General features: G+C 50.4%; 1 protein-coding gene across 5 annotated transcripts in view; it reads left to right on the top strand.

Annotated features, from left to right (window-relative positions):
* MYO7B (myosin VIIB) overlaps positions 1-24,719 on the top strand; it is a 99,800-nt gene that overhangs the window by 70,511 nt on the left and 4,570 nt on the right. For all 5 annotated transcript variants that reach the window (XM_073360171.2, XM_073360170.2, XM_073360173.2 and 2 more), the window contains exons 31-47: positions 642-869; positions 1,350-1,517; positions 2,298-2,415; positions 2,510-2,636; positions 3,218-3,387; positions 3,969-4,153; positions 6,069-6,196; positions 6,790-6,947; positions 7,732-7,885; positions 11,827-11,982; positions 17,467-17,572; positions 18,066-18,179; positions 20,049-20,136; positions 21,315-21,421; positions 21,747-21,932; positions 23,115-23,231; positions 24,184-24,267. In XM_073360171.2, coding sequence (XP_073216272.2) covers positions 642-869; positions 1,350-1,517; positions 2,298-2,415; positions 2,510-2,636; positions 3,218-3,387; positions 3,969-4,153; positions 6,069-6,196; positions 6,790-6,947; positions 7,732-7,885; positions 11,827-11,982; positions 17,467-17,572; positions 18,066-18,179; positions 20,049-20,136; positions 21,315-21,421; positions 21,747-21,932; positions 23,115-23,231; positions 24,184-24,267 — 2,394 coding nt within the window. The remainder of the gene's footprint in view (positions 1-641; positions 870-1,349; positions 1,518-2,297; positions 2,416-2,509; positions 2,637-3,217; positions 3,388-3,968; positions 4,154-6,068; positions 6,197-6,789; positions 6,948-7,731; positions 7,886-11,826; positions 11,983-17,466; positions 17,573-18,065; positions 18,180-20,048; positions 20,137-21,314; positions 21,422-21,746; positions 21,933-23,114; positions 23,232-24,183; positions 24,268-24,719) is intronic.

Below are 24,719 nucleotides of genomic sequence, written 5' to 3'. Positions count from 1 at the left end.
AGAGTTCCATTTTCCACGCTCCAAGTCCTAGGAGCTGCTGATGCATTTTGCCATCAGTGGGCGCTTAACCCAAACTTTGGAACAGTTGCCTGCAGTCCCCATGAGGCACAGCCCTGTAATTCACATGCTGTCACTCTGCACATCCTTTCCCCCTATATTGTTATGCTAATGAAGTACTGGCTTAGAGCAGCATGTGGTCTGGGTGCTCAGAGTTGGGCTCTAAACTCAATGGGCTGAACTCAGAAGTGACACCATTGTGTAAAATAAACCACCAGTGCAAGTGCAGGTAAGTGGGTGTATGCTAAACCCTGAGGGGGCAGAGGTGCATGGCTGTAGCAGGAAAAGCAAAAAGATGGGTGTATGATAAAGCAGTCCTACTCCTGGACCCCCGTACCTTTACCTTCCTGGTTGTTTTTCCAGACACCACCCTGCCCTTCCATGCCCTGGTGTGTAAGTTACACCCACTTACTAGTGTGTAACTTGCCCAGTCCCATCCAGGACCCCTCTGAACTAGCCCACCATATGAACTGATGTGTCTGGGACATCTTCGTTGTTAGCAGACAGGGGCGTGCTAGTCTATTGTCACTCACTAAATTAGAAATCAGACCTTTCCCTGAAACGGATTATCCCTCTGCTCTTAGGTTTGGTCACTGGGTAGCGGCCGGGATCATGTCATGGATGCCATCTCCCAGTGCGAGCAGCTGGTGAAGGAGCAGGGTGCCCATGAACGCAACACCCCATGGCGCCTCTACTTTCGGAAAGAGATCTTCACTCCCTGGCACAACTCGAAGGAAGATCCAGTCAGCACGGAGCTCATTTACCACCAGATCATTCGCGGGATCCGGTTTGGAGAATACCGCTGTGAGAAGGTGGGGTTCCTGACTGCCCTTTGCATGGGGGCAGTAGGACATAGGGGCTTCCAAAGGGGATAAGCAGAGGAGGGCAGGTTGATGGAGGTGTGTCCAACCACCCTCTCAACAGGCACTTTTCCAAAAGACGGTGCCAGCAGCCCAGCCAGAGTATGATCTAAGGTAAGCTGCATCTGCCAGCTCACGTTGGATGCTACACACACGCCCTGAGGAGTTGCTTGGGTTCTATTTTAATATGGACTTGATTGTCCTGCTTGGCACTGTGACCGCATCCTAGGTCACTCTCTTCCTACTGTATTGCTGCCTACGGCAGCCATGCTGAGAGCAGAAAAATGACTGTTGCTATACTGACTCCAGACCGTGTAGTGTTGGATCAGAATACCCAGCTCTTGTATAGCATGTCTCGTCAGTAGATCTCAAAGGGTGGTAGGACTCAGCTATGACTTTCCAGGCTTCATTTAACTAGCTGAATTGTTGCAGGAGGAGGATTTGGTGGAAGTAGGAGCAAAATATTGCTACATTCAGTTTGGGGACTCCATCCACAATGAGCTGGTCCAGAAGCTACTCCAGGACTTCATCCCAGCCAAGCTGCTGAAGTCAAAGCCCCAGGAGAAGTGGGTGAGCCTCATAACGTATGCACATGCCAAGGTACGGACCTCGCATAACACTGTGAATTGATCTTGAGCCTCCAAGACCCTGTGTTAAGCTCCAGCTTCTACTTCTTTAATTAATGAATTCCATTTATAACATGCCCATTGGTGTGAGGTGTCCCAAGGAGCAGTAGTGAGAGGAGCACTGGCTGGTGCCTAAAGATTTGTCAGAGAGCAGTAAGAAGCATCTCCATGCATGTGCCCTGCATGGTTCATTAGGGAGGAGCAGGAAGAGGGGCCATGCTGTCTCCTCTGGGAGCAGAAAGAGGCAGTACAGTTTATTTCTGCAGCCACTCAGGGGGTTTCTTAAAGAGTCACCACTGGTGGCTGCTATGGCGATTGATTCAGAGTAGACACAACATGGGATGGTTGGCGTTCATGCATATTACGCTCCCTGTTCTATTGGCAAGATGGATTATACTGATTAATTGTATTAGTATTTCTATGACACCCACTGTGTGTTAAACCCTTGACAGACAACTAAGGAGATGAGATCCCAGTCCAGGGGAGCTTAGAATCCAAATAGCTGCCTGTGCCATTAGCCATGTCTGAATGGGACAGCTCGGGTCCATGGAGACTGCCTGGGGTTTGATTTTTTGCAGATGAAATTGGGCCCAATCCTGCAAATTGCTGAACTCCCTAAGAAGTCCAGGGAGTTGAGGACTCTCTGCACCTTGCAGCGTTGGTCCTGTTCCTTGTGTGTCTTTGGATGTTGCTCTTCAGTATGTGTACCCTGGATCTGCATAAAAGAAGCCATGGCCTTGTTTTTGTGTTGTAGGCCCCATACACACAGGACCGGCTTTCCCCTCAGAGCGTGAAGGAGCAGCTAGTGGATTTTGCCCGTTTTCAGTGGCCTTTGCTCTTTTCTAGGTTCTTTGAAGTCACCAGATTTTCAGGTAACATCAGCAGTGAGTGGGTAAGGGGATAGGAACAGGATAAAGAGAGAAGGGCTGAACAATATCTATAAATGGGCTATTTCTGCCTTTCCAGGGCCCAGTCTGCCCAAGAACCACTTCATAGTAGCCATTAACTGGAAAGGGATCTGCTTCCTAGATGAGTCAGAAAAGCGGCTCCTCGATCTGTCCTTCCCAGAAATCACTGGAATACACACCAACAGGTTAGTCCCCTGGATTGGCACGATCCAGAGAAAACAGCTGCCTCTCAGCTTAGACTCAGCCAACGGCTCTCCATGGAGGATGGAGATTCTCTTCCCCTCGCTACCCGAGAAAGGTGGTTGTTCTGAGTCTGGGTCAGCATCCATCCTTGGGACACGTTCAGAGAGTTTCTGAATGAATGAACTTCCCCAGTCAGTCCAGGGAAAGATCATCCTTCCAGGTCAGGACTGAGGTGCATTAGTGTGAGGGAAGCCTTACATTGAATTAATTCACTGCTCACTCCAGGAGACGGATGCTCCTCAGTGCCTAGAATGAGGTAACTTTGCGGAGACACATGGGGCAGCTGAACCAACATGTGATGCTCTCAAGAGAGAGTGAGCCAGAGTTTCACTCACCTACTTTCGAGAAGTTGAGTCAGGAGCTCCTAACTCCTGTTAGTGCTAATGCATGCCCAGGAAGTTCCTGCCCCTGTGGGGAGGCTTTGCCTGCCTTGAGCTGCAGATAGAGGGCTGTGTATGGATGTAGCAAAAAGGTGATACAAGCTTTGCAGATGTTCCAGTAACAAACCACTCTGGATCCACAGGGCAGTGAAGTCTTTTGGGCAGAGCTGCACTCTCATCACGCTGCGGGCAGAGGAGTTTGTCCTGACGTCTGTCCACAGCATTGTCATCGCGGAGCTAGTGGTCCTGTTTCTGGAAGGACTGAAGAAGAGGTCCCAGTATGCTGTGGCCATGCAGGAGAGCAAGCAGCAAGGTTAGTCTGACAAGCCTTCTCTTGGGCAGGAAGAAGTCTTGTGACCCCCAGTAAGCACTCAAAAGAGCTAAAAGAGAAGCAGGAAAGCTCAAGGAGACAGAAACTTTACTCCAGGAAGAGTCAGTAATGATCACCACAATGAGCCAGCATGTCAGGCACCATGGTTCAGGCCTCCCTGAAATCAACAAATCGACCTTCCTTCCCCCTTCGCTGCTGTTTGCTTCTCTTGGACACTGCATAGTCCAGGAACTCCACCTGCCACATTCACTTAATTCTCATTCGTGAGCTCTTTTCCCTGCATCATTGGCAGTCCGAGGGACCCATTCTGCTCCCATCACAATCAATGTAAGTTTTGCTATTGACCTCAGTGGGAGCAGGCACAGGCTGCCAGAGGACATGTCAGTGTCTGCTGTAAAAAGTGCTATTGTATGATCAGCCATTGTTACACAAATTGCTTCCTACTGGTAACTGAGCCCAGGCCTTGCAAACTCATTTTACTTGTCTTTATGATTGAAATCCCCTGTATTTTCTTCTGACATTATAAAGCCTGAATAGGATACTATAGCTCTCTTTGTTTCCAGGGGACCCTGCCATTCTGCCCTTCAAGAAGGGGGACTTGCTGATTCTGACCCAGGACAAAGGGCTGGAAGGAAATCATGGTGGCTGGGCCTATGCTCAAAATGAAAGGACTGCCAAGATGGGGATTGTGTCTTTAGAAGCAATCTATATCATCCCTTCCATTGCAAAACCATCTAGCCAAGTGCTGGTAAGGAGCATGTGCTGGGGACACAGACAATAATAGAATGGTCTCCAGGCCTTGCAGACCCAGGGGTGAATGGCATGACAGTACTGAATGCGACTGTTCATTGGAATATGAGTGGTCCTCCCAACTTAGACCAGGTTGATGCCTTTCATAGGAGCAACAAATGAGTCAGAATTAAATGCAAAAACAAAGACAAAACAAACAAAACCCTTAGTCCAACAGTGAGGATGAGATTTCAGTTGCACAAAAGGCATAAGTTTCCAGATGATGGCACATATAGCAGCCATAACTCCGTGCCCTCTGTCTTTGTATGACTTTATACAGTTAATGGTAACATAGGCGCTGACTTCCACTGTTCCCTGTGGGTGCTCGACCCCACCCCTGGCTCCTCTTGCCCCACCCCCATTCCACCCCTTTCTCCCAAGTCCCTGCCCCTGCCTGCCTCTTCTCCGCCTCCTCCCCTGAGCGTGCCGTGTCCCCACTCCTCCCCCCTGGAAAGTCCGAAGCGCCGCCAAACAGCTGTTTGGCAGCGGAAAGTGCTGGGAGGTAGGCGGAGGAGCAGGGACGTGGGGCAGGGGCGGGGACTTGTGTGTGCAGTTGAATTCCCAGATTTTTGTGCTGAATGTTGGATTAATGCCATGATTTGGGCTATTTCTGCCTTTTATAAAAAACCAAAACAAACCCCAAAGCCCCAGCGCATTTTTCGGAACTATTTGTTGCAAATACAGTCAGTGGATTTACTTAGCTGACGGGTCCCATCTTGCTGCAGGCTGGCTGATTGGAAATACAGGTCTACAAACAGATGGGAGCCGCTCCCATCTCAGAACATTGTGTTAAAGGAACACACCTAACAGGCACCCAGCACAAGTTTCACCCTAATCACCATCTTCCCACTGATGAATTGGCTATCCCAGTTTTAGAGAGTTGCTATATTTTGTACTGTACAAGAGGATTAAAGGGGACTGTTATGGGGCACACTTAACGCTGGGGCACCCGCTCCTGGCTGTTCTGGGGATTAGCTCCTTCCAGCACCCCCTTCTGCTGCTCGTTCACATGCCCTGCCATCTTTGTCTGCAACTCAGGATGCTCTCTTCATGGCTTGCTCTTTGTGACTTGGCCCTCGAGCTAGGTTAATATGGGCCTCCCCTTCCAGGATAGCAGACTCCTATTGGACAACTGTCCCATGCAGGCTTTGTTCCACTGCCCAGCCTGTGCCACTTCCCCAGTGGCTGGTAGGGGAACCCAGGGAACCTATGTCTAGCAACTGTGGACTGCTTTTTCCAAGATCCTGTTGCTATATTCCTGGACTCCTGCCTACATCTTCTGGCTTCCCCCTCTCTGGATTTACCAACCCAAATTCCCTCCTCCCAGGAAGTAACTACAGACTACTTAATTCCATAGCCCCAAACACACCTCCCTTCTCCGAGGCAGGGAGGAAGTAAGCACAGACTACTTCCCCTGAAGCCCCTTTCTGCTCCCCATTTCCTGGCTTTATACCAATCCCATCTGTTCCTTCTTAGCTGGGCTCCATTATCAACCAACCTTTCAATCCCTGGTTCCTCACCAGATGCAGTCTATCAGGTTAATTAACCTAATTTAACCTGCTCTGACTTGTGCACAGGAGGACTCCCCATCCCAGGGACCTACTGAAAGATGAATCAGACAAAAAGGAGGTGGATTTCTAATGAGTGCTGTGCTGGCATTAATCAAGACTGACTCCAGCACTTGCTGTCTGTGTTTGGGTCTACCTAAGAATGTAAATCGGCTGCTTTCTTGAGCCTCTGCAGATTCCCAACACTATTGCAGCAGAGAATAATTGAGCCTGGTGTACAATGCCATTTGTGTGTATCCAGTGATAATAATGTCAAAATGTTTGCACAGAGCCCTGTAATAGTGTGAAGTCTCTGTGTATTTCCAGAGCTTGCTGATGATGTCACCCGATCAGAGGAGGTTGGCGTCACTGAATTCTCGCACGGAGGAGGCGGAGGAAGAGGAAGTGAAAGTGAAGCCCTACACGCTTGAGGAGTTTTCCTATGAGTACTTCAGGTAAAGCTCCCTGTACCTGGAGAGACTGCTCAGAGCAGGACTCTGGAAAAAGGGTTCATGTCTGACTGATTGAAACAAACCCTTTAACCCTATCATGGGGGTAGCAATGATTCCATGGCGGAACACACCTCTGAGCTACGTTTCCTCTTACTTGTAATGAAGCTGACAGTGGAGTGACTCCAACTAGGTGGAGATTCTGACCCAGGAACTCCTAGGGTCACCTATCTGCAGGATGGCCAGACTAGGATGGTCTGAACTGTAATTCTCTTCCTTCCACATAACACTATTTCTAGCTCCAGGATTTGCCATGTAACTAACACAGAACTGGGACATGCAGTGTCCTCTCGGGTCCCAGCAGAAGGAGGAAAAATAGTTTTTCAAACCTCTGATGTCTTCTGTGCTTTCCTTCTGCTGATATCTACAAGGATGTGCGGTCACAGTGCATTCCCAGGCCCTGGCAGCCCCATCTACAGTACTAGCTCATCACTCTGGCATAGAGCATGGTCACAGATCAGTTTTCACAGTGCTGGCTTCCTGTTTAATGTTACTACTGATCTAACAGGTCAGAATGAACTATTTCTGTTTCCATTCAGGGTTCCTGAAAAGGAGTCCATCAGCAAGGCTGTCCTCCACAAATCTCGCGGGCGCAGCCAGCTGTGGGCACTCTCCAAGGAACCCCTGAAGCAGCCCTTACTGAGGAAGGTGTGTGCAGATCCAGAACTTCGGGACCTTGCTTGCCAGGCTTTCATTGATATCCTTTCATCTCCCCCTCAGCTGGGCGGAGCTGTGTTACTGGTAGGGCAATGGAAAAGCTACTGGCAGTGATCCATGTCTGTTTCACTTCCTTTAGTCTCATATCCCAGCCATTGTAAATGGGGGGGAGGTAGCTATGTAGAGCACATGGGGTTAAGAGAGTGCCATGTTTCCCGCAAAGGGAAAAACTGCTCTACTCTACGGCTCAACAGCCCCACCACATAGGGTACATCCCGAGGGTCCATCCACCTAAGAGGATCTTGAGGTAGCTGCTGCTAGAATGCACATACAATTTGCCAGCAATTAAGTAATTCCGGTTAGAAAGCATGTGGCTTCCTGCATGATTCCAGAGCTTCTGAACTGTTGGGTGTCCTCCTGCAAGGGTCAGGCAGCTAAAGCCACAGGAGTCATGCAGCTGAAAGGACGGTGCTTGTGGAGAAGGTACAAGGAACAGAACAGGGTTCCTCTCACCAATACACACCAGGAGTCTCCCAAGAACCCCTGTGGAATAATCCCAGGAGAGGCATTCTGGTAGGGTGACAAATCCATGCAGTTAATGGTGACTGTAAAAGCAAGCACAGGTCCTAACTTGGTGGTGGCTATGCTGGGAAGATAAGGGGTAGGTTCCAGTGGGAGGCACAGCCAGGGGATATGACTGGGCCTCATGTATCTATTGCTTGACTGGCAATGAAGTAACGCCCAGCACCATGGCCAGGATTTGCCCCAAGTCTCTGCTGATTATGTGTCTGTCCCATGCGGACAGTCCTTAACTGTGCCTTCACCCATCATGAAGTTCATGGGGGACTACCCCTCAAAACAGGCACGGTCCTCCGTGGAGCTCACTGACCAGATATTTGTGGCAGCTATCCAGGAGGAGGTGCTGCGGGATGAGATCTATTGTCAGATCATGAAACAGCTGACCGAGAACAGCAACAGGTACCAGGCCCGTGTACATCTGGCCCCATCCTCCAGTACATGACGGGTGATTCCAATCCAAGATCTGGGGAGCTGCAGCGAGCTGGAATTCCTGCAGCAGCTGTAGTGGGAGGGAATGTCTGCAGGAGCAGCACCCTGGTGCGATGGGCACCCTCCCCTCTCAGCACTATTGGCTGGTGCTTGTGGGGAGCAGCTGTGACTGTGGCCCCATCCCTTCTTGAGATGCTAGCACTGTCTGCAGGTTTACTCCCTCGGAGACTGTGGCTGTCTGTGCAGGGGAGTGAGAGGGGAGCCTTTTCCCCTCAGTGCTGGCTATGTAGCTGTGAATGGAGATACGTGGGTCTTGTGTGCCTTTATAACCATTATATTAGAGAATAGGTTGTCCCCCTCCGCCTTCCCATCCAGCCCCCCACCAAGTTTAGCTTCCCTGCTGTAAGGGTCATGTTAGCACACGGTTGTCACTGGATCTTCTGTTGGCTTCCCCTCATTCTGATTGTTATGTATTACTTTACAGCGCCTTGCAGAATAGATGAATGGCACAGGCTCCCTGCCCAAAGAGCTTGCAGTGGAGTCTCAGACAGGACTCAGGGCAACAAGACAGCAGAGTGGGGCAAGGTGGGAAGGATGGGTCACAGCACTAAGGTTTTGTCATGCTGACTCACTTTGTGGAGTCAGGACAGAAACAGGTCCTAAAGGAGTGAGGGGATTTGAATGAGGAGGGGTCTCCTGGTCCAGGGAGGACATTCCACGTGCAGGGAGCTGCAGGAAACAAGGTATGGAGAAGTCTGTGCAACAAAGCAGCAAGAGATTCACTGAGTCTGGCATCATTAGCAGAGCAGGGTGGGCAGAGGCAATACACCTGGGGCCAGACTGTCAAGAGAGCTCAGCTCCCATTTAGGCATCAGAGTTAGTGGCTAGGTTTTCCAAAGAGATCTACATGGTGAGCTGCTGGGGGCGGAGCAGGTTTGAGAACAAGGCCCCATGAGATGTGAAAGCAGCCCCCAAGCACAAGACCCAGCAGCTTCCTGTCCCAGAGAGAGTGGCTCAGGAGGCTGTTGTATAAAACAAATCAACAAGATTAATACATGTGAGAGCAACACATTCTGTTACATTCCTTGTCTGGCAGGGAGAGACTCTTACTGCTACTGTTTCCTCTAGTAGCAGTCATCAATGATGGGTCAGAATCACGTTCCAGTGTGATAAGTGGAATGTACGAACATAGGCAAGAATAACCATTTCAGAACAAACAAATACACAGCATGCACTAGAGATGGTTTGCTATCTTGGGGCAGGGATTTGCCTACACCTCATTGTCATGTAAATAGCTTGTAAGTCTAAACTATTTCTAGGTTAACATTTGGCCTCACAGTTATAACCACTGGTGACATTCCATGGATCACAGCCAGTACCACAGTGTTATTGTGGTTTCTAGAACTGCAGGCTGTCAAGACAACACATTACACCTAGACCCCGCACCATGGCAGTCCATCCAGGCAGGCTGGGCACAACTCCCTTCAGAGCTCATTGGTGCCACTTAGAACACTGCTCATAAAGGATTTAAAAATTACACAAGGCATAATGATCAAACCAGATCACTTTGGAAGGGAGCAAGGCAGCATGATCTAGTGGTTAGAGGATGAAACAGGCAGGCAGGAGTTCTAGGTTCTCTTCTTGACTGCATCTGGCTTGCAGCGTGACAATGAGCAAGTCTCTGAATAAAGCTGTGCCTCAGTTTCCCCATCTTTAAAATTGTAGTTAGAGTTACCTATTTCTCAGGGGTGTCGTATGGCTCAATCTCATAGAAAGGATTGCTATACAAGTGCAAAGTATTATTATTATTAATTATTTCACCAACAAACAGGGTTTGCCAGCCTGCAGCGTTGCATCAGTGCACCAGACAGAACTGACTCTTCCATCTGGGCATGTGCTTTACCATGATGGTGCTGCAAGTGGAATGTTGGTGTACTTTGCATACAAATAGCTGTATAATGGTGTAGGAGTGGGTGGCTGTCCCTCCCTGTCAATCTCAAAGGCCACACCCCCTCACTCTCAGGTCCCTCTCTAGGCAAGGATTATTGGGAGATTTAGCAGTCTCTAAAGCTCTGGCCCTCTAGGCAGTGCCAAGTGGCAGGTAGTCTAGGGCTCTGGCTGCAGGCAGGGCACCGTGCCACACAGCTAGGGGCTCATGCAGATGGCAGACAAATGCAGGCCTCTTGGCCTAAGATGGGGAAATTACCACCCCTGGGATGGGGTTTCAGGGGGTAGGGGAACCCCAGCCCACCCTACTCCACTGGGTCAATGGGGATCCTACCGCAACACACTGACCAGTACTTAGGTAATACCACAACCAGAGTAGAGTCTGGTGTCCCTGAGCTACTTCCTACACTCTTCTCATGCTGTACCTGTGCGTTGGGATTGTCCTCAGTCTCCCTGGGATACACTGCTAACGGCAGTCCCAGCAACTTCTCAGCATCCCTGGCATCAGGCAGTGCCTCTGGGTCCTCAGTGCTGTTAAGGTCTCTCTCAGGCTCAAGCCCCAGCAGCAAGCAAGAGGCATCCACCTCCTCCAGTGATTCCAGCCCAACTGAGCTAGAGGGCCCGCCCTTCATACTTCCTGTCCCACCCCTCTGCTTCTGGTGGGGCAGTTGTGGGTGTGCTGGCTCCATTCATGAGGGAATGGGCAGGGTTCCCTCCTTGTCAGTCTCAAAGACCACACTCTCTCATTACAAATGGTATTAATGCAGGATTTCTAATCATGATACCAGTGCAGTTCCTCCTTCATTCCACCACTTTAGCCCTAGTGATTATCCCCTGCGTCACTGGGGTGGAAATAACAGTCCCTAAAACATGGCTATTTGAGCATATTTTCATTGGAACAGCAAGGGAAACAAATGTTATATCCTTCCCAGACTGGTGCACTATGGACCAAATTCTGCCCTCATTTACATGGGTGTAAAGTCAGAAACATTTATTACTGAAGATTCTCCAGATTTATACTGGTGTAGCTGCAATCAAAATCTGGCCCTCAGAAAAGTGACTGTGTAAAAGGGTCAGATCTACTTCCTACACTGACCAAACTGGCTCATGACTTAGCAGTTCAGAGCCATCACTGTGACTGGAATCTGTTCTGCTTCTGGCCTCATCAACAGAGTTCCAGCTGCAGAACCATTATTACTGGTGATGCTGCACAAGCCAGAAGACCCCAAACAGTTTGCAGGGTTGGAGATTAGATATATGTGAATTGAGCAAATTTGATCGAGAGTCACTGGGAGATAATTATGGAACCCCACCATGCCATTTATACCATCCCTTTTCAGAGTAGAATTGTATGTTCAGAAAAATCAACTGCAAGGCGAGTGCCTGCAGAAGTGCTGGAACAATTTGTGTAGTGGGGGTGCTGAGAGCTACTGAACCAAACTGTAAACCCTGCGTATAATAGAAACTACTTCAAGCCAGGGGGTGCTGCAGCACCCCCAGCGGTCCTAGTTCCAGCACCTATGCATTCCTTTGTTATGGGCAATGGGGCGCAGCTGGCGGAAGATGAATGCAAACAATCTGCTACAAAAAATACTTAACACGATCCAAATAAATGTGAGTTGGTAGCACTGTATGAACATGAGCACCCAATGGCTTTGCAGGAGAAGGCCCCAGGGATTCAGCTGCCACAATAGTCTTGAAGCTGGAGCTCATTATTATTCATGAGTTTTGCAACTGTCATGAATAATTCATCAGCCTGGATTTAGCATGATCTTCTCTGCCATTGTACAGCAATAGCCTGCTGGGTTCTGCATGCAGGCTCTGGTGATTTGCTCCTCTTACTGGGAGTGACACAGTGCTCTATTGTGGGGCCATATTTCTACACAGGGCTTCTCTTTTCTGTAGCTATTGCATGGTTTGAGGAGGATCCATCAGACACTAGCTCTGCTGTTTTGTGTTTGCAGGTACAGTGTGAACAGTGGCTGGCAGTTACTCTGGCTCTGCACCGGCCTCTTCCCTCCCAGCAAATCATTGCTGAAACATGCCCAGAAGTTCATCGAGACTCGTCAGAAAGAGACCCTGGCTCTGGACTGCAGCCGGAGAATTCAGAGGGTAATGAGGTAAACAACTGACAACCACACGAGCTCAAAAATCATGAGTCAGGCCCCCAACATCCTGAGATGGGGTTAAAAATCATAAGAGGTTGGGTTTTTTTAAATGACAATTTTGGGTTTTTTCTTTGCCTTCTGAATTCAGAGCCATTAGGGAGCACACAAGTCACATTCACAACCATGAGGGCTAGAAGCTTTTAAATGGAAGCTGAGATTCTCACAGAATCACATGACTCCAGGAGCTGAGGCTTTATGAAAAACACCAAATATTGTGAGACTTTTGATAAAATTGCAAGAGTGGACAACACTGAGATCCCCTTTTAGGATTCCCCGCATCATACAGGAATCATTCCACCCTTCACCTGGAAATGAGGGTGTGTTTTGATTCTGTGGTATCCAGACAGTAAACTCAGTGTATGCCCCCTCCTCCTTTGCAGGTAAAATGTTGGGTTAAATTCATTATGCTGAGACTCCAGTGAAGCTGATGGAGTCACACAGTGTGTAAATATGGCTCTGTGAACCAGAACCGTGCTGAGAAAAGCAGCAACATCTGAGTGGGGCTCCTGGCAGCATACATCCTGCTCAGTAGAGACACTAGATGCACCAGTATCTTGCACCCTGCCTGGTCATCTACACCAATGCAATTCTCATTCTCACTGGGTTGTGTTACAGTTACACCCATTCTGCACTGGTCTGAGTGACATGGGGGCAGAGCAATGGGGTATCAGGCTCACCATACCTCTGGTGTACTGACGGGGCAGGGTGCTTAGGTGTACAGCAGGTACAGAAATACTGCTCTGCAGCCAAAAGCTGATGCATTGTGAGGGGGAAGCAGGGCTAAGATCATGCCCTGCTTCACCCTGACATGCCCCTTAGCATGGAGCATTGTTGTCAGCATTGGTCTGCTTCCCTTAGCGCTCCAGAGCACTAGCAACCTAATGTGGACTGCCATGTGTGCATGCGTCTGTCCTCTGCCTCTCACTCAGCCCCTCGGAAAAACCACAAGAGCTGAGAGCAAAGCCCACATACAACAAGCGGGAGGGATTGAAATCCTCTTTTGGTTGGTGTCATGAATGTGACGAGGGTCTATCACAGAAACTGAAGTGGCTGGTAGGATCACGTTAGCTGAGGGGGAAGGTCTCACTGGTTTCCTCTAGAGCTGCTCTGAGTTACTCGACCTGTCTCTGCAGTGAGTTGGTGCTGTGGCATCAGTGTCAATCAGGTCTATAGCTTGACATGTCTGCATTCCATGTTATATGAACATATGTACGTTTAATTGTCATACTGTCTGGAGCGACTCATGACTGTGAGTGCCTACCTGAGGGCAGACTGTCAAAAGCAGGGCAAGACACCCCAATCTGATGTGATGTTCTATAATTAGATTACACCAAGCCAGTAACAAATGTGACCTCCTGGGTCACTATAACAGTCTTACCATGGAGTCTCTCCAGTCTATCTTGCCACCCGGACAAATTTAACTTAGTGATGAATGGTCACTTACACCAAAACAATCACACCACATTCAGGTTGCTTCCAGTCCCAAGAGACCAGTCACTGACCAACTGTGCCAACAGATCAACTGGTATCTAGATCCTACACCAAAGAGAACGCCTGTAGCCAATCCTGTAATAAACTAGCTAAAGGGTTATTAACTAGGAAAAAGAAATGAGTTATTTACAGGTTAAAGCAAGCAAATATATACACACCAATGAGTTACTGTCTAAATCCTAAGAGGGCCAGAGTTGTAACTTGTCAATTCAAAGTATCTTTCAGGGCGGACCCAAGACGCAGCCCTTGGGGAGCTCTGGCTTCCGTTTAGAGTTTCTGGCCCTGTCAGAATTCAAACAGCCAAAAAGATGGAAAATTTTCCTGTGACTTTATTTCCTTCATTCAGCTTCCAAGTCCTCAGGATGAGCTTCTGTGGACGTAGCATTTTCCAGATGCAATAGGGCCATTAACCAATCCTTTGTATTGCACGCTCCTGGATGGCCCATCTGATTTTGACAGTCCTTCTAGCTGGGCAGAGGGGAGAAAGGGGTTCACAAGCTCAGAGCAAATATTTTCGAAGTTATAACACATTTCCTTATAGCACAGAATACTGACATTGCAAGTGAGATTAATGCATGCAGCAACTTACAAGCATTTCATAGAGTTTGAACACTAACTACATTCTTATATGACTATTGCCTATTTTGAGCAAAACAAACAGATAGGGGAACGAGTCTGGTCTCCAGCTATGCGTTTGTTACTTCTTAGCAAATGGCTGCAGCCTGGGCAAGAGCTGGCGCCTGGCCTGCCAGTGTCACAGACAGCTTCCCCTTTTCCCGGCTGGTGTGAGCTCCTTACGTGCTCCAGCCCCAGTTCATCCTGACCCTGGTTGTTCCAGCTGTTTGTTCCAAAGAGACTTTCTTCCTGACTGTTTCTCCCTTCCAGCTCGTCTTCCCCCCGTGTCTAGTCCCTTCCCCCTACCTTCCCTGGCCCAGACTCGGTCGGAATGCTAACTTGGCTGCTTTGCCCGCTCTCAGTGGGTGGCATTGTACAGTTAGGGGAAACGCCACTGCAAAGTGAATTTGCCTTTAAATTGCCTGATTGACACCAGGGCAGGAAAGCTATTCATTGCCTTGTCTTCTGAGGGACTGAAAGTCTCCTGCCTCCCCCCATAGTGTGCCGTCCTTCCACAGGGCACTGCTCAGCTAGACAGAGTTTCTTTAGCCGGGAAAAGCAGCTTTTTATTAAATGAAGATGGCCTCCATTAAGTTGCCCAGAGAGTGGGGGGGGGGTACCAGAGCATGTATGTTTCAGAGGCTGTTTTTTCTCCTCATATTAAAGATGGCCAGACACTTCCTCCCTCCCTGTGGCCTGTCTGCTCTGTCAGTGCTGATTCTTCTCCCATCAGCCCACAGGGAAGGTGAGCTTCCTAAGACTCCCCTAAACTCTGGGGAGGTGGAGCCAAACTGGGCTTCTGGGACTATCTCTGGTCCTCCAGGGCAGCATCTTCATGCCATGGCTCCTGGATGGGGAAAACCAGCACCGGCATCCCAGTGGGTGCTCGGGGTACCTTTCCTCCCCACCTAGGGTTACCATACATCCAGGTTTTCCCAAACATTGCCTCTTGTTTGATCCTCCACACTCTGTCTCAGTGCATTTTTCAAATAAGAGGTAATATCCGGGTGTTTTGCAGAGCAGACATGGTAGCTCAGAAAGAGCCTCCTCATTGGTCCTTCCCAGTGATGAGCTGCCAAAATCTTAACAACCGGTTCCCTCCTCACCCCATGAGGGGGTTGTGGCCCACCCCTGCCCCCTGGGACTCGTGCCCCATCAAACCCCCCACGTTCCTTGACACACACCCCCTCCCCGGGACCCCTGCCCCGTCCATCCCCCTCCCCTGTCTGCCCCCAGAACCGGGCAGGAGGGTCTTGTGGGCCACCGTAGTGGGTGCCCACCCTGCCCCTAAGAGCCAGAGGTACCTGCTGGGAGGCGAGGTGGGGAGTCCCGGTGGTGCTTACCTGGGGCGGCTCCCAGGAAACATCCGGCAGGTCCCTCTGGCTCCTAGGGGCAGGGTAGCGTAGCTAGGGGGGGAGCAGGGGGAGCGGCCACTCCTCCCACTGATCACATCAAAAGTGCGCCTTAGGCACCGACTCCGTGGGTGCTCCAGGGCTGGAGCACCCACGGGGAAAATTTGGTGGGTGCAGAGCACCCACCAGCAGTTCCCCGCCCTGCCCCGCGCCCAGCCCCAACTCACTTCACTTCCGCCTCCTCCCCTGAATGCGCCGCCCCGCTCTGCTTCTCCACCCCTGGCTACCCATGAGTCAGCTGTTCGCGCGGGAAGCCTGGGAGGGCTGAAAAGCAAGCGGCGGCTTCGCCCTCAGGCCCAGGGAGGCAAAGGCAGAGGCGAACTGGGGCGGGGAGCGGTTCCCCTGCATCCCCCGGGTTACCTGCTGTGGTGCGGGCGGCCCTCCTCACACCCCCCCCCGCCCCAGCTCACCTCTGCTCCGCTTCCACCTCCGCGGGCCTGAGGGCGAAGCCGCCGCTTGCTTCTCAGCCCTCCCAGACTTCCCGCACGAACAGCTGATTTGCGGGAAGCCGGGGTGGGGGGGCGGAGAAGCAGAGAGGGGGCAACACGTTCAGGGGAGGAGGCAGAGCGGAGGTGAGCTGGGGCTGGGCGCGGGAAGCTGCCCAGCCCTGGAGCACCCATGGAGTCGGCGCCTAAAACACCACTTATGGCCGGTTGTTAAATTTAGAAGCCTTTTTAGAATTTAGAGCCCTCGCAGGACAACCGGTTCTAAAAGGGCTTCTAAATTTAACAACCGGTTCTAGCGAACCGGTGCGAACCGGCTCCAGCTCACCCCTGGTCCTGCCCCTTCATCCGCAACTGAGTGGTTCCTATCCACCCAGGCTCCAGCTCTCAGCAGGGAGGTGCTAACTAACGTCTGGTGCTGAGTCCCTGGGTCTGTGCCAGCTGCCCTGCCACCATGACAGACAGCGATACTTCCCCCCCCCCCCCCGCACCTCGAGAGAGGCCCCAGATACCCCTCCCAGTACTCACACTGAGAATGACTGAATCCTGGTGAGCTGAACAGGGTCACCTATCAACAGCAGTGCTGTTAAGCAAATGTTAGGTTCGGTTTTCCCCTCCCTAACTGAAATTCACATTACTAAATTAGAAGAAATGAGGTTATAAAAACAACCAAAATAACTCTGTATGCTGGGTCAGAGGCGAGGCCAAATTCTTCTCTAAGTCACTGTGGGTCCCCCCCATCCCACGCCTCCCCATTGATCTGGCTGGCCACAGCAAGCCTGGTCTGCCCCACTTCTCCCCCTACCTGAGCTACTCCACAAAGTGCAGGAAACAGAGAAAATAGCAGCACCCTAAAATAATGGGCTAGCTTTGTCCCTCCTGTGCCTCTGTGGAGGTCTGGACTGAGTCAGACCCATCTCCCCTTACCTTAAAGTGTAGCTCTACCTGTAGTGTGACTGTGTGAAACTGGCATTGTGGAATACACTTCCACACCAACCCTGCTCAGTTGACAGGTAAAAACATAATGCTTCTAACAGCCCTTCCAAGCTGGGGGCTTGCTGGCACCTGCATCATCAGCTGTATTAAAGATTCTGCATCGGAATCTCAGTTAAAATTCTGTTGACAATACGTGAAGCGGAATAGAATCTAGCTCTCTCGCCATCTTCTCGCAAACAGGAGGAAAAAATTATGTTAGCCATTAAAGACAGTAGCTACAATGCTGAACACACAAATGCCATTTTTATCTAGCCACTTTTCAGAGTAGAATGGCTTTTTAATGGATGTTCCAATCAACCCGCACATCCTTGCCCTGTTAATATATGTAACGTGCTTTAGGGCCAGAGGTGCAATGGGAACGTCTCCTTTTGCAAAGCCAGAGTGCTGGGGTCTCTGCGTCAGATTAATCTCACTCTGCAGCTCCCCAGGGGGATGAGTGAATGCCCAGCTCTGAAGTGCCTTGGGTTGTTGTTTTCCAGGAATGGCGCTCGGAAGTGGGCTCCCCATAACGTGGAGGTGGAGGCCATCCAGCAGAACATCACCAAGATCTCACACAAGGTTTGCTTCCCTAACAATACAGAGCAGGTGAGAACTCCCTCCTTCTCCTACCCTTGACTTCTTTGATTCATGTAGGGCCACTTTTCAATGGAATATGGTGCTGCTCTGTGCAGAACGGTGGCTGAATTGCACTCTTTGTTTGGTTCATAAGATCCACCTAGATCAGTGGTGGGCAACCTGCGGTCCACGGGCTGCACACAGCCCATCAGGGTAATCCGCTGGCAGGTTGCGAGGCAGTTTGTTTACATTGACCATCTGCAGGCACGGCTGCCCACAGCTCCCAGTGACCAGGAATGGCCAACTGCGGCCACTGAGAGCTGCAGGGGGCCGTGCCTGCAGACGGTCAATGTAAACAAACTGTCTGATGGCCCGCCAGCGGATTACCCTGATGGGCCACAGGTAGCTCACCACTGGCCTAGACCCACAGAGAGTTCTGAATTGTCAGCACAGCTGAATCCGTTGGCTCTAAGCACCCCTTTCTTCCCAGTCGCATTCCATCAGGGCTTCTGTTGTGTTTTAGGTGTTTGAGGTGGGGACAAACACCAGAATCCGGAACCTGTGTCAGACCATTGCCTCCAAACTGCAGCTGAGCTCCTGGGAAGGATTCAGCCTCTTTGTCAAGATCGCAGACAAGGTAACTCTGCTCCGATGTGCTAGGATGGAGCGTGGCAGGGAAGCCTCCCTGAGGTAGCCCCCTTGGCTGCCAGGAGCCGGGGCCACAAATAAGGGAGCAGATTATTGCTACTTTCCCCTTTACTCTGGGGACATGAGCTGCAGAGACAAGAACTTCCAGGGCATAATGCTGCATCTTAATTCACAACTAACAGTTTCACTAATGACTTGGCTAATGGAGTGGAGAATATGCTAATAAAATTTGCAGATGACACCCAGCTGGGAAAGGTTGCAAGCGCTTTGGAGGATGGGATTAGAATTCACAGTGATCTTGACAAATTAGAGAATTGGTCTGAAATCAACAAGATGAAATTCAATAAAGCCAAGTGCAAAGTACTTCACTTTGGAAGGAAAAAGATCAAATGCACAGCTGAAAAATGGGGAATAGCTGGCTAGGCAGTGATACTGCTGAAAAGGGTAACAGAGGTAGCAGGGGATCACAAATTGAATATGAGTCAATGTGCAATTACAAAAAAGGCTAATATCATTGTGGGGCATATTAACCGAAGTGCCATATGTAAAACACAGGAGGTTTACTCCTGCTTTACTCAGCACTGTCCTGCTTTACTCAGCACTGGTGAGGCCTTAGCTGGAGTAGTGTCCAGTTCTGGGCACCACATTTTAGGGGACAAGTTGGAGAGATTCCAGAAGAGAACCAAAAAAAAAAAAAAAATGATGAAAGGTTTAGAAAACCTGACCTATGAGGAAAGGCTAAAAAGACTGGGCATGTTTAGTCTGGAGCGAAGAGGACGGAGGGGGGAGCTGATAAGTCTTCAAATATATGAAGGGCTGTTATACAGAGGATGGTGATCAATTGTTCTCCATGTCCCCTGAAGGTAGGAGTAGTAGTAGTAATGGGCTTTCTCTGCAGCAAGGGAGATTGAGGTTAGATATTAGGAAAAACTCTCTAACTATAAGGGTAGTTAAGCACTAGAATAGATTTCCAAAGGAGAATGTGCAATCCCCCATCATTGGAGGTTTAAGAATAGGTTGGACAAACACCTATCAAGGATAGTCTGGGTTTACTTGGTCCTGCCTCAGCACAGGAGGCTGTCCTTGAAGGCCTTCCGATGTCCCTTCCAGCCCTATGTTTCCATGACTATATGAAGGTGCATGGTGGTTTGGGATCTGTGGTCTCTGTGGGTAACATCCCTATGTGAAGATGAGTAGTTGGGGACAGAAGGGGAGACTATTGAGGGCCACACTTGGCCCTTAGGCTGCTCCTTGGCCACCACTCCAGTATAAGGAGGGGAAAGATCACTTACTGCACACTGCTGGGTTCAGATCTTTTCCATGCTTAGGGTCGGACCCTGTGAGGTGTTGGCCTGTAACTCCAGTTGGCTTCCATTGTGATGGTGGGTGCTCAATACCTCCCTTGAATAAGCTTATCACCCAAAAGCCCCTCCAGCTCAAGCTGAAGCCAGGCTGTTGGCGCTGGCAGTCCAGCAGGTGTTCCCTCTCCTTCTGGTGCCATTTGATCTTTGTGCACCAGGAGGAATAGATCGTCTGCAAAGCGCTGAGCTCCAGGAGAGAGGAGCCCTGTGTCTGCCAATACTGCAGCAGCAGGAGTTAGCTGAGAACAGGGTAGGCAGCTTCTATCTGTGTTAAGGGCAAGCAGCCAGGGAGGAGGGAAGGAAAGAATGGCAACAGAGTAAAACTCCAGGGAGGGAAGGACACTTCCATTAGCCTTCCTCCTACTCTCCCCCAAATCTCTCCTCTCATTTCCCTTTGCCTCTGATCCTTCCCCTCCATGTCTGTGCTCTCGTCCGTACTGTTGGCAGGGACTCTGGGTGATGCAATTTCCTTCCTCCCATTGCTCTGCGTCTTTCAGGTAATCAGTCAGAATGAAGCCGACTACTTCTTTGACTCCTTACGGCAGGTGACTGACTGGACTCGGAAGAACAAGCCAGGGAAAGATGGTAAGGAAAGGGATCTACTCTTGGTAGCTGTGTTCATCTTTGGCAGAGCAGTGGGTGCAAAGCAGGATCTATTCATCCTTTGTGAACGTCTGATTGGTGGACTGGTAAAACCCATTTCTGGCATGGTGTTCGTGTGCACTGTTGGTGTCGCTTGCCACGGTACTAGGAACCAGCTGACCTGGAGCAGCAAGGACAGGGCTTTTAAAGACTGTGTGTGGGGGAGGGGGGTAGCTGTGGCTGATGTTGATACATTTGAGTTTCTGCATCTGTAACGTGCTGACTCGTGGATCTGATGATTGCAAGTCACAGTCTGCGACTCGTGCATTGCCAGATCCGATGTCATCAGGTACACGCATCAAATATTACACAGACTCTCAATATAATTCAGTTCCTTGCTTCATTAGCAGCTTGTTACGTGGATTATTCTGGCAGCCAATTTAATATCTGAGCCCATGTTATCTTGTTGTATTGTTTAGGGAAAGCATTTATGGGGTTAAATCTGATTATAATTGTCCCCCTCCCCCACCTAAACTTGTAATTCGAAATTTGGGTTCAACTCAAATTCCACCCACTTTTCTTGCTAATTTCTCCAAAGAACTAGGGTCAAAATTGCCAAATGTGGCCACTGACTCTCAGTTGCTCGTTTGGAGACACCCGTTTGGAGACACCCATTGTCTGAAGCGCCGAGCAGCCAAGCCTGTTGAGTTGGAGTTACCAGGAGATGTGCCTGCTAGCACTTCGGAACATCAGGCCGGAGGGATCAAATACAGGCACCTAAAATCAGCATCTCCTCTCGCAAAGGCAGCTGCCAGTGAATGCTTGGTAGGAGAGGTGGCAGGAATTGCTCACTGTGATGGGCTAGGATCCTGGCATAACACACACAGCCACGAAGCTCTAGCGTTTCTTGCCGCTCCACGTGGGACAGTCATTCCCTTCCCTCCATCACATCAGCTTGCTCCCATTGTAAACCTACAGCAACTGACTGCAACAATAGCGAAGGCTTCATCTGCCAGTAACTTTAATGTTATTTCTAAAAATAAATCAAACCTACAAAGTACAGTAGCCCTGAGCCATGTGGACCCATCAGAACTGGGCCCAGGGGACAGAAGCATTGACTCAAAAGGGCTACAGTTCCTAAGAGGATGACGTGGGGAGCACTGACAATGTTGTTCCTGTAGGGGTTGCTGTGGCTGTTACTTACCAGGTGTACTTCATGAGGAAGCTATGGCTGACTGTAACTCCTGGGAAAGACCTGAAGGCTGACTCCATCTTTCATTACCACCAGGTAACTACATCTCTAGGGAATGGCCAGGAAGGGAACTTATATCATGCAGTGTGATCAGGGCGATACAGGGGAGAACCTGATTCTGCCAGAGTATTTATTTCTCCATCTCAGACAGGGCAGCCACCATCATAGGTCCAGGGTCACACACAGATTTTAAAACACATAATCAATTTGGCATCTGTCAATATCAAGTTACCCTTCAGGGCTGGCCTTTTGCTGGGGGCTTGATCTGTGAGGCCTGCATCTCCATTTCACAGTCTCTGCCTGGCCTGGCCTGTATTGGCTCCAGACCATTCTGCACAGATTCACTGCTTGTGCCTTCCAGGAGCTGCCCAAGTATCTGCGAGGATATCACAAGTGCTCCAAAGAGGAAGCTGTCCAGATAGCAGGGCTGATTTATAAGGTCCGTTTTGACAAGGACCGATCACAGCAGGCAGCCATCCCCAAGATGCTGAAGGAGTTGGTGCCAGACAATCTGATCCGAGCGATGGCTCTGGAGGAGTGGAAGAAGGTAAAAGTCCCATCACATGTGCTTGAGGCAGCCAGCCGGTCCTGCTCCTCACGCTGCTGCGGCTACTCTTTTACATGCCCAGCTCACGGAGAGCTAGCACGAGGACAGCTCCTCAAGCTGGGAGTCAGGCTGCCAGCTCAAAGTGCAGCCAGACCCTCTGTTCCTGTTTATAGCCAGATTTTGCATCCTCTCTAAAATAATCCTCTGACACGTGCGTATCTGCAGAGCTGCTAAGCTGAGCTGTGCAGTCCTCTTGGAGACCACCCCAGACCTCTCCATTTTCTGTGTCCACCATGGCTGGATGGACGGACAGACAAGGACACAGTTAGGAAATATCACTGGATTTGAGGGTTAACTTCATCCACATCAAAGCCGGTTCACATAATCAGCCTTTCATGGGTAGCCAGTTATCATGTAGCAGCCAGAGGCAGTATACACACCTCTGCGCAATTCATAACAAACAGGACAAAGACCCCTCTTCCCCACCAGGCAGAGAGAAGGGTTGGACAGATGCTTGGCAGGGAATCAGAGGGTGTATGCATTGACAGGAGGTGCCAGGGGACAGCTTGTCCTACACATTTGTATAGGACAGGTGAGACTTGCTCATGGAGGCAACAGTTCCTGTGTCTGACTCCCACCCTGACTCAGCCGCCCCTCTGGGGCACCCGCTTCTGCAGGGTCTCCTCCATCCCCCTAGAGAGAGGACAGACAGGAACTGTTAGGAGCTCCCCATCCCTACATGAGCTTCACTTTCTCTGCCCCAGGCCCAGGGGAGGAGGAGAGCTGGGAGCCCTGGGTGGAGTTTTCCACTGTGCTGCCTGGAGGCCCAGCTGGGGAACCTGCTGGGCCAGGTGACCTTCACTCAGGCTCCCTCAGGCCTGGTGAGGAGCTACTGGTCTGGGAGGATCTTCAGTTCCCATTGCTGGAGTTCAGGGCAGGAACCTGTGTAAGAGGAGCTGCTCGGAGATTTCCACCTTCCTTCCTTATAGCAGCTGCAGGAGACCCCAGGGCTCCCTCTTCCTGCAGGCATAGGTGCCCCTTGCTGCCTTGGGGTGATGTGGCCAAGTGACTGATCCTGCAGTGTGATGGGTGAGTGCATGTCTGCAGGACAAACCCTGGGTGGGGGAAAGCCTGTCTCCAGTCTCTCACTCACTGGGGTGTACGTGTCCCTTTTCTATACAGAATATCATCGGCGCCTACAGCAAACATGAGGGCAAAACGGTGGACGAGGCCAAGGTTGCCTTCTTGAAGCTGATCCACCGGTGGCCCACGTTTGGGTCGGCTTTCTTCGAAGTGAAGGTGTGTCTAGGTGGCTTCTCATTCCGCGTGCACTAATGGTTCTGCCAGGGGAGCACCAGGTGGGGTGCTATCATCTGCCAAATGGGAAGCTATTCCAGCCCCTACCCCTCCTGCGAGAGAGGGGGAAGAGACTGTGAGAACACATTAGTGAGGGAAAGCAAAACTCATTTCCTTCCACGTGGCGAGGTTCGTGGTCCCTGCCCTCTCGTGGGAGCAAGTCAGTGGTCTAGTTCCAGCTCCTGGGGAAGCTCTGGCTCATGAGACTCCTCTGTCCTGTTCACCACTCTCTTTGTCCAGTGAAAGATAATTGTCATAGGGGGCCATGGTGGCACAGGGAGAGGTGCCCCCTCAGGTATCCAGGGCCACTCCCCATGGGGGTGCTTGAACTGAACTCGTGTTTGGTAGGAACCAGTGCAGAGAGGAGCGTGTTCAGTGACCAGGGTTGGCTGCTGCATTATATATTCTTTGGAGCCCCTTTGTAGGTGCCTCCCTAACCTGAATGCAGTGTTCTGGGTCCTGCTGCCCTCAACCTAATGCAGCCAGATGCCATCTATTCCTTTCCTCCCCAGCAGCAGTGCACACTACTAACCTTTTCACGCCACAGCCCCCCTCCAACGTCCCATCATCCCCCCAGCTTGGCTCTCAACTCATCTTGGTTTGTGCAGTGCCAGGAAGGGTGCGCCACAAACCAAAGTGAGAGAACTACTGCCTGATAGCCCAGAGCTAGCAAATGAGATCTGCCTTTAAACAGCTGTTGTGCGAGTCTTCAGTATGGTCCTAGAACAGTCACTCTTGGCAACGGTTACATGGCACTTTCCGAGCTTGTTGCCTCCGTGTTAATTTGATAGAGACAGTAAACAACAGTGGGGAAAGTTGAATGTCTCTCTGCGATTAATAGGAATCGTCATTCACGTCTCCACAAACACACTCTTTTTTTGTTCCTGATCACCAGCAAACCTCCGAGCCAAATTTCCCAGACATCATACAGATTGCAGTCAACAAGCAAGGAGTCTCACTAATACACCCCAAGACCAAGGTAAGAGTCACTTCTCCAGTGCCTGGGGGATGCTGCAGTCTGGCTCTCTGGGAAATGCAGGCCACCTCACCTTGACAGCTCTGACGAGGGATCCCCTCACTGGCTGGGCCCATTAAGGAACAAGGGATAGGACTTTCTACCTGGATCTTAGGAGGAGACAAACAGAGCCCCTATCCATTTGCTCTGGGAAACTGAAGGATGGGTGGTGCCCAAAATCACCGCTTGGGATTAGAGCTGCTGTTCCAAAATAATTCGGGCAATTGCTACAAGCAATCTCTGCCTGGGAAAGGAAAGGCCTCATGGCAGCTGTAAAGGGGAGTGGTGGCAAGAAGGATATGTAATGAGGAAGGAGCAATCCCCAACTGAAGGAGTTCGGCCAAGTGGATGGAGCAGATGGTAGGGAACCAGCTTTGGGGAATTAGTGGCAGGAAAGCTGAGTTGTCTACAGAACA

The sequence above is a fragment of the Lepidochelys kempii genome, chromosome 9 (assembly GCF_965140285.1).
Source record: "Lepidochelys kempii isolate rLepKem1 chromosome 9, rLepKem1.hap1, whole genome shotgun sequence".
In the NCBI taxonomy this organism is placed as follows: Eukaryota; Metazoa; Chordata; order Testudines; family Cheloniidae; genus Lepidochelys; species Lepidochelys kempii.
The sequence above is the reverse complement of the archived record's forward strand: the minus strand, read 5'-3'. Positions and strand labels throughout refer to the sequence as shown.